The sequence below is a fragment of the Muntiacus reevesi genome, chromosome 10 (genome assembly GCF_963930625.1).
Source record: "Muntiacus reevesi chromosome 10, mMunRee1.1, whole genome shotgun sequence".
Taxonomy (NCBI): domain Eukaryota; kingdom Metazoa; phylum Chordata; class Mammalia; order Artiodactyla; family Cervidae; genus Muntiacus; species Muntiacus reevesi.
Genome location: NC_089258.1, coordinates 48,898,881 through 48,913,660, shown reverse-complemented (window position 1 = coordinate 48,913,660; position 14,780 = coordinate 48,898,881). Strand labels below are relative to the sequence as shown.

Genomic DNA, 14,780 nt, shown 5'->3' with positions numbered 1-14,780 from the left:
CTACATTTATTCAGATGTCAGTCATTAATAATCTAACAACATTTCTAATTACATGCTAATATTTACTAATTTAAAAGCTTGCCATAAAATGCTGACTCATACAAAGCCTCAATTCATTAATGAAAGAGGGTCCCCCCACGAAGATTCTGTAAAATCACTTTTGAAAAGGTGCAAATTTTAGACATCAGGGTCCCTAAGTACACCTCATCTGATGGAAACCATATATAAATATATAAATCTCCATAATATAAAAGATAATAAGTGTTCATATTTCAAAAGATTCACATAGCAATGTTTATTCAGAAGATGTATTTCTTAGTAACTTTTGGAAAAAAAATCCTGCAGTCTCTCAAATAATGTGCATGCGTGCTAAGTCGTGTCTGACTCTTTGCAACCCCATGGATTATAGCCCTCCAGGCTCCTTTGTCCATGGGATTCTCCAGGCAAGAACATTGGAATGGGTTGCCATTTCCTACTCCAGGGAGTCTTCTTGACCCAGGGATTGAACTCATGTCTTTTATGTCTTCTGCACTGGCAAGCAGGTTCTTTATCACTAGCACCACCTGGAAAGCTTTCTCAAATAATACTACTAGTGAATAAGAGCTGATTTAATCATTAATCATTGATTTCAGTGAGGAATATTAAGTCACATGGAAGTTGACTTTATAAATATATTCTACCTTGCCAATTATGTGATTAACTTTCAGAAACAAAAGAGCCTAATAAAGAGTCTGAGAAATACTTAGCTGTTTCACAGCACTTAAATATTAAACAGTGAAGCGACCACCCAGATTCTATGAACGTGGCCTCATCCCCGCAGTGACCTGAGCGACAGCCACTTGCAGTGCTGCCTCGAGAGCCTGGCAGTCCATCATTCAGTGTCACTGTGTGACCACCAAAACACTAGACTCTCGCCCTTGAAAAACAGAAATGCTCTCTGGGAGCCCAAAGTGAAAGACTAGGTTATTTGAGGGCTTCCCTCGTAGCTCAACTGGTAAAGAATCCACCTGCAACGCAGGAGACCCTGGTTCAATTCCTGGGTTGGGAAGATTCCCTGGAGAAGGGATAGGCTACCCATTCCACTATTCTTGGGCTTTCCTGGTGGCTCTTGGTAAAGAATTTGCCTGCAGTGCAGGAGACCTGGGTTCGAGCCCTGGGTTGGGAAGATTCCCTGCAGGAGGGCATGGCAACCCACTCCAATATTCTTGCCTAGAGAATCCCTAAGGACAGAGGAGCCTGGCGGGTTGCAGGCCATGGGGTTGCAAATAGTCGGATGCAACTGATCGACTAAGCACAGCACACAGCAGGTTCTTTGAACTGACTTTCCTACTGAAAACAATTTAGAAAGCTGGATATAACATCATTCTAAGAGCATCCAAGAGCTGACAAGGTGTAAGACCAAAACTAAAGCAAACACGGAAAAGCAGAAGAATTTAGCTCTAAGAGATACAAAAAGTGAGGGGAGAGACATCTAAGGCCACAGATCTCGTGTTAGAAACAGTAAGAGTGAAACAGAAGTGAAGGAAACACCAAAAGGGCCACACTCCTGGGGTAAAAGCCCAGGTCTCAGAAGGTCCTGTCTCACTACACGGCCTGGGTGGTACAGGGAGCCTCGAGCTCAGGCCTCTGCTCGGGTGGGCCCACGGGAGAGGCGCCTCCAGGGACTGGGCTAAAACCAATGCCAGTGTTTTTCATCTTATGCTCGAGCTGATTTCTGCAAATAATTTTTCCAAACACAATCAACAGCGAACAAAGATCACCGAGCACATGGGGAAAGGAGGCACCGTGAGCCAGGGAGAAGAGACAGGGAAGTGGAGAGAGAGGGCAACTGGGTGGAGGAGGAGGGGAGAGGCAATGAGGAAGGAAAAGGGGAGAGAACTTGAACCTGTGAGCTACGTTTCGGAGCACCAGGACAGACAATCATGCGGGGCCCCGGGGAATGAGGCTCAGGGAGGCACGTTTCCCCTGCGGCCCTGTCCTCAGAGGGAGCGGAGAGCCACAGCGGAGCAATGAGCATTCTGCAAGGAGAATGCAGAGGCTTCTATGGGCAACAAGGTTTTATAAACTAACGTCTACATGCAATGTTCTTCATTTGCAGATATTCATACTTTTTCTGACTTTTCAAATAACTCAGTAGGTACAAGAAATCCAAATTCACACTGACAGAAAACAGTAGTTCTTCTAAAACTCCACCGGATGCTGAAGAAGAGGAGTCGGAGGAGTTCCTAAGTAGCTCAAGTGTAAGGTTACAAGGGCAGTTCTGTTTCTAATTATAGGCTAATGACACCAAATGTTCTCCTTACTCCTCTTTAAGGTCAATATTGACAACCACCTGCAAAGGATCAAATCGCCGGCAGCAACCTTTCTGATGGCCAAAAATAACTGCTTGCCTATATTTAGAAGGTTTTTTGCTGCCTCAAAAACTCTGAATTATTTATTACACATGAGATAATATATTTTCAAAACAATTCTTAAATGCTAATTTAATCCTTAAATTACAAATTGAGAGTTGATTAAAAAAAATAAAAATGAGAGTAATCTTACTGGAGTTCCTGCATTGATGTAGCGCTGCAGCTTTTTCCTCATCTGATTTTCATTAAATTTGGCACTTCTTTTTACATAGATTCCTCCATGCTGCCAAGAAAAAAAAAGGGGGAAAAATATTTACTATTAAAATGTCCAATGGCCAGTCATCAAAATGGTTAACTTTATTTCCAAAGGGTGAAGAACAAAATTACATTTTAGGAATTAAGTTATATTTAATACATTCAAATGTTAGCCTTTAAATAACAGCTGGATTCTGTGTTTTCAATACAATTCAAATAAAACCATGTGTGGCATTTCATAGGAAACTACACAAACATTTAGTTTTGCTGGCAATTAAAAATGCTTTCTTACCTTAAAAACACTTTTTTTTTTAATGAAAAATTCAATCAAATGGATCTTAGCTCTCAGTTATTCCACTGACTTCTTACATTGAAGCCCTAACTCCTAAATGTGACTATATTTGGAAATGAGGTTTTTAGGAAAATAATTAAGGTTAAATGAGGTCATAAGAATGGGCCCTGATAAAATACGAATGGTACCTTGTAAGAGATTAGGACACAGACAAAGTCACGTAAAGGACACACACAGAGAGAAGATAGCCACCCGCAAACCAAGCCTCAAGAGAAACCAACCCTGCTGACACTTTAGTCTTGAACTTCCAGCCTCCAGAAACTGGCAGCAAATAAACTTCTGTTGTTTAAGTCAGAGTGTGATATTTTATTATGGGAGCCCTAGCGGGCTAATACAAACACCACCATAAAAATTGTTTAATCACTCAGTTGTATCCGACTCTTTGTGACCCCATGGACTGTAACTTGTCAGGTTCCTCTGTCCATGGAATTTCCCAGGCAAGAATACTGGCGCGAGTTGCCATCTCCTTCTCCAAGGGATCTTCTCGACCCAGGGATAGAACCCAAGTCTCCTGCACTGGCAGGTGGATCCTTTACCACTGAGCCACCAGGGAGGCCCTCATAAAAATTTAAAATAACTTTAATTAAACCTCATAAGTGAATGTCATTGAAACTTTGCATCAGGTTGGTCTTTTTTTTCTTTTTTGCCTTCCTCTACTCTAACTCAAAAACTCATCTGTAAAATTTGAACAGACTGGCTGAAATTTGATTTTGTCTTACTCAAGAATATGAGTAAAAGGAAATAAAGAGAAGCAAAGAGGGGAAAGGATAAGAGGGGAAGGGGGGCCTTAGATTCTGGATGTGGTTCCTTCACACGTGAGCTGACTTGCCTGAGTACAGAAAAGAAACTCCAAGTGCTCTAAGAGTGCAGGTACTTACCCAAAGTAAGTAGTTTGGGTGCTACTCACCCACGTAAGTAAGTAGTAGTTTGGATACTACTTACCCAAACTAAGAAGACCGATGAGGATAAAGTCATTCTTAACGAACTCTTTAGAATTAGAGCCACAGGATACACATACTGCAATGTGAAACTTCCCCAAGCTTTCAATGACATTATGTCTCTTCTTTGCACACTATTTCTGACTAATCATTTAATGCACTTATTAAATTCAATTTTCATTTAAAAAAATCTGAGTTCTTTCCCAGGTATATATGGAAGCTACAGAAGTCAAGACCAGCTATCTTTCCCTTTGGAATTCCCCAATTACTGATGAAGCAAAATATGTATACGAGTGTAATATAAGAGAATGAATACGTGTTACAATAAAGATGGCCAGAATTGAAAGCAGAGTGGACGAAAGTGTAGATAGCTCAGGTCAGTCACAGCTGTCACATATATCTCTAGTTACACTCACAGGACTTAAATGAGAAAAAGGTCTCTAGTGCCTTTTTGATTTTTTAACACACAGTAAGGTTCCCAAAACATCTGCATTTGGTTGGGATGAGGGAGCAAAGAGGATTCCGTTCTATTCCAAAGGTAAACTACACCTGTCAATGTTCACAAGCTGGTGGTTTAGAAATGTTTAATTTTCTGAACATCTATATATTAAAATTAAAGAGGGTGACAGAGGATGAGATGGTTGGATGGCATCACCGATTCAATGGACATGAACTTGGCAAACTCCAGGAGACTGTGAGGGACAGGGAAGCTGGTGTGCTGCAGTACATGGGATTGCAAAGAGTCGGACATGACTGAGCAACTAAACAACAACAAAACATTTAAAATACAACACCACCACATAAAGTAAATAAAAAACTTGACTGTTTCCTCATATTTTGCTTGAAAATAACTATTTTTGAAAAGCATTATTTCTGCTTCATACAGACTATAAAAAACAAGTCTGCTTAAAAGAAAATCTTACTTCTTGGCATAAAGTTATGCAACCCACTCCAGTATTCTTGCCTGGAGAATCCCATGGACGGAGGAACCTGGTAGGCTCCAGTCCATGGGGTTGCAGAGTCGGACACAACTGAGTGGTAATACAAAGTCCACTTTTTAAAATTTATTTACATTTATACATGAACAAGATAGTTTAAAATACTTTTCATCAAAATATATTTGAATTTTATTTTCCTTTAGAAGGAAATAAGGAAAAGAAAGAGGAAATGGACAGTCAAGACTATAACCTCCAACACCACAGGAACTCTTATCACGGGACTTGTGGGTAGCATGGACTGTCCAAAGGATGACCTCCAGATTTCTATCTTTTCAGGGTTTACTGTAACTTTAGCCTCTCTTCTTTAATCGAGTATTAAAGTCTTATTATCAAGCATGTCTTCCATACAAATTTCACTCTTAATATTTAGAAAATTGCAAGTGTATATGTACTAGTCACTCAGTTGTGTCTGACTCTTTGCCACCCATGGACTGTAGCCTGCCAGGCTCCTCTGTCCATGGGATTCTCCAGGTAAGAATACTGGAGTCGGTTGCCAGAGTCTCCTCCAGGGGATCTTCCCGACCCAGGGATCGAACTCGTGTCTCCTGTGTCTCCTGCATTGCATGAGGATTCTTTACTGCTGAGCCACTGGAAAAGCCCCCAGAAAACTGCATAACCATGATTTATTCAGAAAAGGCATAGAAAAATGCTAGTAATCCCCTTCTGAATATTAAAGAACCTGTTGTATAGTTTCATGACCTGATGGTTATTATGTGATTTTAAAGGACTTTTATAAAATAACATATACTGAACATTTATTATGTACCTGACATTTTTTTATATCCTGCAGATAATTACTTTTTAATTTATTAAGGGTCCATCACATTTTTTACCTTTAAAATTTTTTATATGATTTTTGTAGTTTACACTTTTTATTTAACAATTTGGATAATCAGACAGATATATAAATACACACCATTAAAAATGCCAAATAAAACCACATTAATTTAGAATGAACTGGTAAACCCATTAAAAATAAACCCAAAAACCTTTAACATCCATACATATAAGAAAGCAGCATGGAGAACAGTTACCTGAGAAAAATAACACCCATACAGCGGGAGCCATTTGAGCCCATCTTTCAGCACGTAGCGCACGTGGCCGAGAGCATTCTGCCTGACGGCCAGGATATCGGCAATGATCCAGTCGACTGGGAAGACAGAACCCGTCAGTCCTAAGTGATCCCCGCCACAGAAACAGAGCCTCTTCACAAGACTGTTATGAAGATGTGCTTTGAAAACATTACTCATAGAATTTAAAAATTTTTTTAAATCAACCCCAGACATTTGAAAAATACAAATTCTGTGGGTTTTTTCAGGTTTGTTTTTACATTTCTTAAAAGCTTATTTCAGGGATATAATGCAAAAGTCATACAAATCAAAGTAATACAAATGATGCAGGAACAAAGAATAAGATAAGCTTCTCTAAGTCTAGAAAACATGAAATGATAGGCAGAGATTGGCTAAATGAAGCTGTCACGTTCAAGAAAATATTCCATATATACTAATATGCTCAACAAAAGGCAAGGACATTTTATCTTTACCAGTGACTTTCAGGACGCAATCATAGGCTATAACGGAATTCAAAACAAAGATGTCTCAAAGTTTACAACTATGCTGGGCACATATGTATTCTTTACATAGGACAAGTAGCCAAGCTGCTAAAAACTCTAGTTATGTAGATATATTATTACTAAAAGGTAAATAAAAACAAAAATAAGAAGGCATCAGTTAAAAAAAAAAAAAAAGCATCAGTGAGCTGATAACACCAAACCCAAAAAACGTAGGAAGAGAGAAGTTGTTAATTGATCTTTCCAGCAGAACAAATTCTGAACAGAAGAACAAGCCCTTCCTTGCCAAAGCAAAGAAACAGGGGCCAGCAAAGGGTGCAAAAGATGTCAAACAGAGAAGACGGTTTAAAGAAATTAAGAGAAAATGAAATGAAGTTAAGACAGCAAACGGTAAAGAGTCTTGAAGACCAGAGAAATGTGATTTGAAAACAAATGGCTGCAAACTACTCTATTCCTTCATAAGAATGAAAATGATAAAAAAGAAATTTGAGGGAGACTGCTCTAGTATCTACAGATGAATTGGAAGATAGGGATACTTGAAAAAAACATTGATAAGAATCTGAAAGGATTCAGTCACAGGATTAAAGGTGTGTTCAGGGTCAGGTGAATGAGAACAAAAGGAATAGATTCTTGGAGGAATATGGTTTTGTTAGGTAGGAAGGTACGCATGAGCCATGAGGGGTGGCCTAGCCAAAAAGGATGCAAGCTGATCTCTAAAGCCCACTCCAGACACAACCAAGAGAGCTCACAGAGAGACTTTTCCAACTCCTGAACATGCACCCTGGGCACACAGGGATACAAACTAACCACAGGGGCTTCCTCAAGTAACCTTAGAAAGCTAGGAGCCCATTAAGGGCTCATAAATATTCTATATATAAATACACCTGATTGTAACAGACTGAATTATGGGAAGACATGCACAACAGGGCCTGTTGCTCCGTAACTTGCAACTGTCAACCGGCCTTGAGTGTATGCCCATTTGCATTCCCTTTCTTGATGGGTGGCGGGAAAGCCCTATTTTGCACAGGATACAACCAATAGGAGGAGAAGGGAAGTATAAAAAGGGGGAAGCCAAGAGGGATCCTTATGATCAAGTTTCAACCAAAAAGGATAGTTTTCCCGAGGATTATGGGAGGATGAGCTCTCAGCTGTGTGGAATCCTTCAGGCGCTGCACCATGCTGGACGGAACATGCCATACAAGATTTAGCCGATTCAAACACTGAAATTATCCTTCTGGAAAGGTGTTTTATCAACTAGTATAAATCTTCCTTGTCTGAATATTTCATCACTTAACTCTTTCTTGATTTCAGAGGTACAACTAATACATCTCTAATTTCTGTCACAGCTCCCTTTAAACAGAGGGAAGCAAAGATGTCCACGACAGTAAACGAACGATCCCCTGTGTCTGTCAGGCAGCGACGCCTACTCTATTGAACATCAATTATCACTTTTCTCCAAAGTATGTACCTTCCCTTAGAAGTCATCTCCCTGCCCTCCTCGCCTCTAATTCACATTAAACAGGCACTGATAAACACATTTCTTCCTAACCATGTCATAGAAACTAAATAATTAAATTTGTTAAAACTACATCTAATGTAAAAGTAGAGACTCAGAATAAATGGAGAATGCAGTGTACTGTTTACAGGCTACAGAATATTCTGAAACAAATTTTGGTACAAGGTTAAAAACAAGATTTGGTATCTTTTCTGGAGACAACCATTTTTTTAAATTTGGAGGAATTTGAAAATTCATTTTTAAACACATATGGCTATACTATGGCCTAGATACACCTTCCAATAACTTGAAGGAGAAAGTGTCAAATTTACAAAATATGTCATGTTTGTAATGAACTTTCCCGGGCTATGCCCTTATACTTTTGAAATACTTAGCGAAAAAGTTTAAGAACTAACATAAGTAGTCAAAGGGCTTCCCTGATAGTTGGCAAAGAATCGACTGCAATGCAGGAGACCCTGGTTTGATTCCTGGGTCAGGAAGACCCACTGGAGAAGGGATAGGCTATCCACTCCCATGTTCTTGGGCTTCCCTTGTGGCTTAGCTGGTAGAGAATCACCTGCAACGTGGGAGAGCTGGGTTTGATCCCTGGGTTGGGAAGATCCCCTGGAGAAGGGAAAGGCTACCCACTCCAGTGTTCTGGCCTGGCAAATTCCATGGACTATACATTCCATGGGGTCGCAAAGAGTCACACACGACTGTGTGACTTTCTTTCATTGAAGTAGTCAAAACACACATGCTGGGTGCCTCCAATTCTTTCAACTCAATTATCTTTTTTTAAATTGTTTAAAATTCTCAACTAGGTTTCAGACAGGAGACACCAGCTGAGTTACTGATGGCTGGGATAATACCTTCTTAATTGGCCACCTGATGCAAAGAGCTGACTCATTTGAAAATGTCCTGATGCTGGGAAGGCTGAGGGCAGGAGGAGAAGGGGACGACAGAGGATGAGATGGCTTGATGGCATCACTGACTCAATGGACATGAATTTGGGTCAACTCCAGGAGTTGGTGATGGACAGGGAGGCCTGGCGTGCTGCAGTTCATGGGGTCGCAAAGAGTCGGACACGACTGAGCGACAGAACTGAACTGAATAACTATTCACATTTTGTGTTCTGGCATGACTAACTTAATTAAGAGATGAAGAAATGCAGCTGTGTAAAAATCCTTCCATGGTGATCCAGCAGTGCCACAGTTTATATTATTAACTTGGAAGAGTGGAGGGAAGGGCAGAGGAGAGGCAGCAAGAGAAGTGAGGCTCTTCTCACCTGCGTGACTAGGGAAGAAAAGTTTCCAATTCTTAAGGGCACCGTGTTGGCTGAAAGGAACCCTGCACGTGAGGTACTCGCCTATCATGGATGCAATGTGACCTGGAGATTAGCTGTCATCAACACCATCACTCCTACTGTTGGCTGCCCTTGAGCCAGGCTCTCTGTGGGGTTAGAGCCAGGTTACGGAGATTGCCTACAAGCCCTGACCAGTAGACATGACTCACACCTGACCAGAGAGGCTAGGTCATCGGCCCACAGACACACAGCATGCTATACAATGGCATACCAACTGGGGTCTGACTCCACAGCCTGGGCCTTTTAACGAAAGGCCACCATTCATGCTGTTAGTTAAGGAAAATGTCACCCAGACCAAGGAAAGGGAACATTCCATGAGATTAAAAAGGCCCAGAGTGTTCAAAGCAGAGAGTTAAGGAGGGCGGGGGGAAAGGAACAGTGGCCACCGCAGTCCTGCTGACTCTGGAGAAAAGTCAGTCAACAGAGACAGAGAACGCAGAGACGGCAAGGGCTCACTGCAAGTGAAAACAAGGGGGCAGAGGGACAAACTCAGATGCCAGCTCTGCAGCCAGCCGGGCCAAGAAAAGCCTCTTGCGTTCTGGCAGGCCTTGGAGAGCATGAGCTGGGAAGTCTAAACTCAACAGCAGTCTTTGAAATGTTCTTTCTGTCACTGACACTTTCAGTTTATTCGATGGTGGTTTTCAGGGTCTTGAAAGTGTTTCATAAAGGGCACCCAGACACAACAGGCCAGGGCCCATGTCCCTGGGTAAACGAGGGGCCTGCAGAACCTCAGACTGCAGGCAGAATTTTATGTGCCCATATTCTAACTGAAGCCTGCAATTCTAAAGTAATTTAAAATCTCTGTCTAGTTATGTTCCTAAGCTACGGGTTTTTTATTTATGGTCATGCCACCGGCTTATAGGATCTTAGCTCTCCAACCAAGGCTTGAACCCCAGCTCTCGCTGTGAAAGCGCAGCGTCCTAACCATGGGACTGTCGGGGGATTCCCTGGGTTTTTTAAAGGACTCAAAAAGCAACCCTCCCCGCTCCTAATGGCTGACTGGCGTGGGGCCGGCACCCAGGTCGGGTGAGGGTGTGGACGGCCGGATTCTCGCGGAGATGTGCAGCTTTCTCCCATCAGCCGGGGAGGACTGTGGACCTCACACTTCCCGTTCTACCCTTGCAGTCCCAAACATTGAAGAGTTTTGAAAAATCTGTATTCCTCCAAATGTTTTCCCCAAAGTCCACACTCGGGAGTAAGGGATATAAAGGTCAGCACACAGCAAGCACACCCAGGAGAGCAGTGGCCTCGGGAAATGTTCAGAGTCCTCACTCTACAGGTTTGTCCTGGGCCCACGGCTCTGTCCCTAGAACACTCTTTCCATTGAAGCCTGCAAAAAGGCAAGTTGGCAGGGAACCTAACCAAGGAATTTTAAGAGAGACCTTTTAAATAGAAAGTTAGCTCAAAGTGAAATTAACCAGGGGCTCCATATAAAGAAAAATGGGTTAAATGAGCCACTCCCTGCCCTAGAACCAGAAATCCTTTTTATCTGGATCTTGGAAACTTGGTAACGATTGGCCATCACTAGCAGGACCAGAATAGCAAGACTGTGTCACTAATAAAAAGCTCGATAAGACTGGAGAAAGCGTGAAAATAAAGGAGGAGGTCAGGCTGCTTTATGGACCAGAGTTAGAAACAGACTCTGACCATATCCTAAAGTCAAATGTAATTAAGTCAAACAGTCTTGGCAGTTAGGGTAATAAGATTCAGTTCAGTTCAGTTCAGTTCAGTCACTCAGTCGTGTCTGACTCTTTGCGACCCCATGAATCGCAGCACACCAAACCTCCCTGTCCATCACCAACTCCCAGAGTTTACTCAAACTCATGCCCATTGAGCCGGTGATACTGGGAAATACAAACACAAATACATCAAATTCCTATTCATTCTTTGTAACATCAACTCTTGACCTAGAAAACTGAGTGTAACTACTAATAAACTAAGTTGAGAAAGAGGCATTTCCCCTTCATAACTGTTCCGAAGGTACAGATAGTGACAACAGTAACTGAAGACACACAGCTGACAGGAGAAGATAAAGGACAGCCACAGGCATCAGTGATTTCCCAGTGAGGTGTTACCATTCATTAGTCTGTTTTTAGTCTTGAACTTTTGCTTGCTACATTTTTAAAAGTAATAAAAATGGAATTTAGGAAGGGTGCATCAATAGCAGTTACAGCTTTGAAAAAATAATGAAGCCAGATATCTTTTTGATTGAAGTATTTGGAGAACTAAAAAGTACCTGAATTTCTTAGTTTGGATACTGTAGCATAGTTATATAAGATGCCACCTTTGGGAGAAACTTGGTGATGGAGTCACGGGAGACTATGTACTATTTTTGCAAATCCTTGTGAATCTACAATTATTTCAATATAAAAAGCTTTTTAATTTTTTTCTTTAAAGCACCTTGACCTAATTTAAAGTACACACTGCTATCCTGGAGACCAGAGTCTTCAGTCATTCTTCTGATAGAAAAGGGAGCTATAATTAAACCAAAACATTTGAAGAAGCAAAAGGAAGTGCAGACATCAGAAAATAATACTGTGTTTAGTAACAAATACAAATTGGTACAACCTTTCTGTAGCCTAACAATAAAAAAAATCTAACATGTTCATATAGTATGATCCAGAAATTTCACTTCCAAAAACAAAACTTAAAAAGGAAGAATACGAGTCTTTAAAGCGATAGTCAAAGAAAGAGAAAAAAGGAAAGAAAATAGCTTATGTACACCCAGCAGAGGCACAAGGAAAACTCATAGCTTTCACAGTCTTATTTTTCCAAAACAGTAAAATCACAAAAATACAAGGTCACATATAATATCTGCATTGAAAATTCAAGTTTCAACAACAACAAAAAAATCCATTTAAATATATCAGAACACTACTTTGAATTACTTCTCTACTGTGTGTGGAGAGACCCAAGTTTCATGCAAATGAAATACAAACCTGTGCTTTGATGATTTGCTAAATATATTACATTTTCTTTATTTTTTGGCAAATCTCCATATAGCAATATCTAAAAGATAAAATAAAGAGAAACATTATGTTGATATTTTAAAACATGAACTACAGTCACATACAAAATATGACAATGTCAAAACACTGACAAAAACATGATGTCATAAATATGTCATCCACGATTAACAACTATTCGACTTCTCTTACGAGCCTTAGAGACCATCAACAATAGCATATGACTAGAAAGAAGCTGAGTACAGAGCAGGTTAATGGTCATTAAGAGAAACAATGATCAGTCATCCTCCGGAATTTTTACTGATTTCTCACAATATCTGAAACCCTGTTCATAAGGTACATTGTCCTTCAAAGAGCCTACAGGGGGAGACACAGGCGTGCACACAGCAACTGTGATGAAACATAATGCAAATATTATGAAAACACAGTCTATTTTAAAGACCTGTCAACCGCAGAGCTGCAGTAGCATTTGTTAGGTGTGACAACAGTATGGGAGATGATGAAGGGAGGACCATGACGAGGGGAATGAAGGGATGGAGTGGCAGCGTCTGGGGCCAGCATGGGTGTGCCTGGCAGGGTCTGGTCACAGCCGGGCTGCATGCAGTCAGGGAGCTGGCGCGAGCGGACCGGAGGGAGAGCTCAGCCAGAACACAGTGTCCTCTGAAAGCCAAGCTAAAGACGAAAACTTTATCCGGGAAGTAATGGGGGAACTTGGATCTTGATTAGGAACTCTATTATGACTCCACACAGAACTCCCTAGATGGACTTCAAGTGATCCCTAGGAAGGGGGGGCTGCAAGAGGGGGAGGGGGTACAAGCAGGCTCCAACTCCAGCTTCCATGCTTTATGTCTTTAAGTGGGTGGTGGGCGCGCAGGGGCTCCTTACAGGAGTCTTTCTGTAGTTCTGCATGTCTGAAATACTTCATAGTAAATCATTCAAAGAAATTGGGAGTATATTTTTAAAGGCTTCAAAGGAAATGACTCCTAACAGTGCAATTTTTTTATTCAGGGCATTTGTTTCCATATCTTGTCATCATGGATTATTCAAGAATATGAATTAGCTACAGATCTATCTTTTTCCTGATGCTAGGAAAACTGAAGTCAAAAGGAGAAGGGATGAGTAGGTTAGACAGCATCAGCCACCCAGTGGACAAATGAATTGGAGCAAACTCCAGGAGAATTCGGAGGGCAGGGGGCCTGGTGTGCTGCAGTCCGTGGGGTCACAAAGACATGACTTACAACAACAACTAAATAACAACTATCTTTTTAGATAGACACAGAGACTTTCTTTTGAATACAACACTACTCATTAATATCTTAACAACAGAACAAACAAAAGGACTCTGTTATCTCTGCAGATAAAGGTAACTAGATGACAAAGTTCTGGAGACCAGGGACTCAGAATGAGATTTCTATGATCTTCCTCAGAAAACCATACAGTGCTATGTGGATCAGTCAGTCAGTCAGTCAGTTCAGTCGTTCAGTAGTGTCTAACTCTTTCCAACCCCATGGACTGCAGCACGCCAGGCCTCCCTGTCCATCACCAACTCCCGGAGTTCACTCAAACTCATGTCCATTGAGTCGGTGATGCCATTCAAGCAGCTCATCCTCTGTCGTCCCCTTCTTCTCCTGCCTTCAGTCTACATGGGTAATATGTGTTTAAATATTTGCTCAGTAATTTTTTAATATGAACATCCCTTCTTGAGCCTCACTCCCCCACCCCCACCATCCGACCCCTCTAGGTTATCACAGAGCACTGAGCTACTTGCTCAATAATTTTTTATTAATAAAGTCTATCAAGACCAAAACAAAAAACCAAAATCAGTGACTTGATCCACGCAAGGTTAAAAAGTGGAGTCCTAGTTTGTGAGCGATCTACCCTCTCAGCAATGAGCCAGAGTTGTTTTGGGAACTCTAGGTAGGACTCACTGGGTTCAAAGCACTGAGACCGAGAACTTCTGGCTTGACTTCCTTGGACAGGATACTCACAACGACAAGTTGTGGTTTAATTGATTCAATCGGAAAACCACTCTTTGGAGACCTGCCTGCCCTCAGGCTGAAGGCAGTACTTGAGCCACCCAGGCAACGCTCCTTCCCTTTCACTTCATTAAGAGACCACAGCCTTTGAAGGCAGCTGACAAACAAGTTATTAAAAGGATTTCTTTTTCTTAGTTTGATTGTGGTAGTCATTTCATAATGCATACCTATGCCAAAACATCACAACGAATAACATGAATAGGTAGAATTTTTATGTGTCAAAAACAAACTTAAAAATTTAAATAATGGGTATTCACAGGATGATAGTTATCAATCATATAGAAAACAGAGCACTGCAAGCTTTATTTCCTATACAACTAAATATATTCCACTTTAAAATAAAACAAGCGTGGTGAGGTGAAAAGAAAACCACAAACATAACACAGTCATCTAATCTCATGACAGTCTCCAACAGTAAAACCAGTCAATACACGCACCGGCAGCAGACCAGCATTT

At 41.1% G+C, this 14,780-nt stretch overlaps 1 protein-coding gene across 2 annotated transcripts in view; it reads right to left on the bottom strand.

Annotated features, from left to right (window-relative positions):
- The window catches only part of AGPAT5 (1-acylglycerol-3-phosphate O-acyltransferase 5), a 42,550-nt gene that overhangs the window by 17,893 nt on the left and 9,877 nt on the right, over positions 1–14,780 (bottom strand). The window contains exons 2-4 of one of the 2 annotated variants that reach the window (XM_065947196.1): positions 12,262–12,331; positions 5,929–6,044; positions 2,545–2,634 (exon numbers count right to left, since the gene is read on the bottom strand). In XM_065947196.1, coding sequence (XP_065803268.1) covers positions 2,545–2,634; positions 5,929–6,044; positions 12,262–12,331 — 276 coding nt within the window. The remainder of the gene's footprint in view (positions 1–2,544; positions 2,635–5,928; positions 6,045–12,261; positions 12,332–14,780) is intronic. The other variant, XM_065947197.1, reaches the window with a different exon arrangement.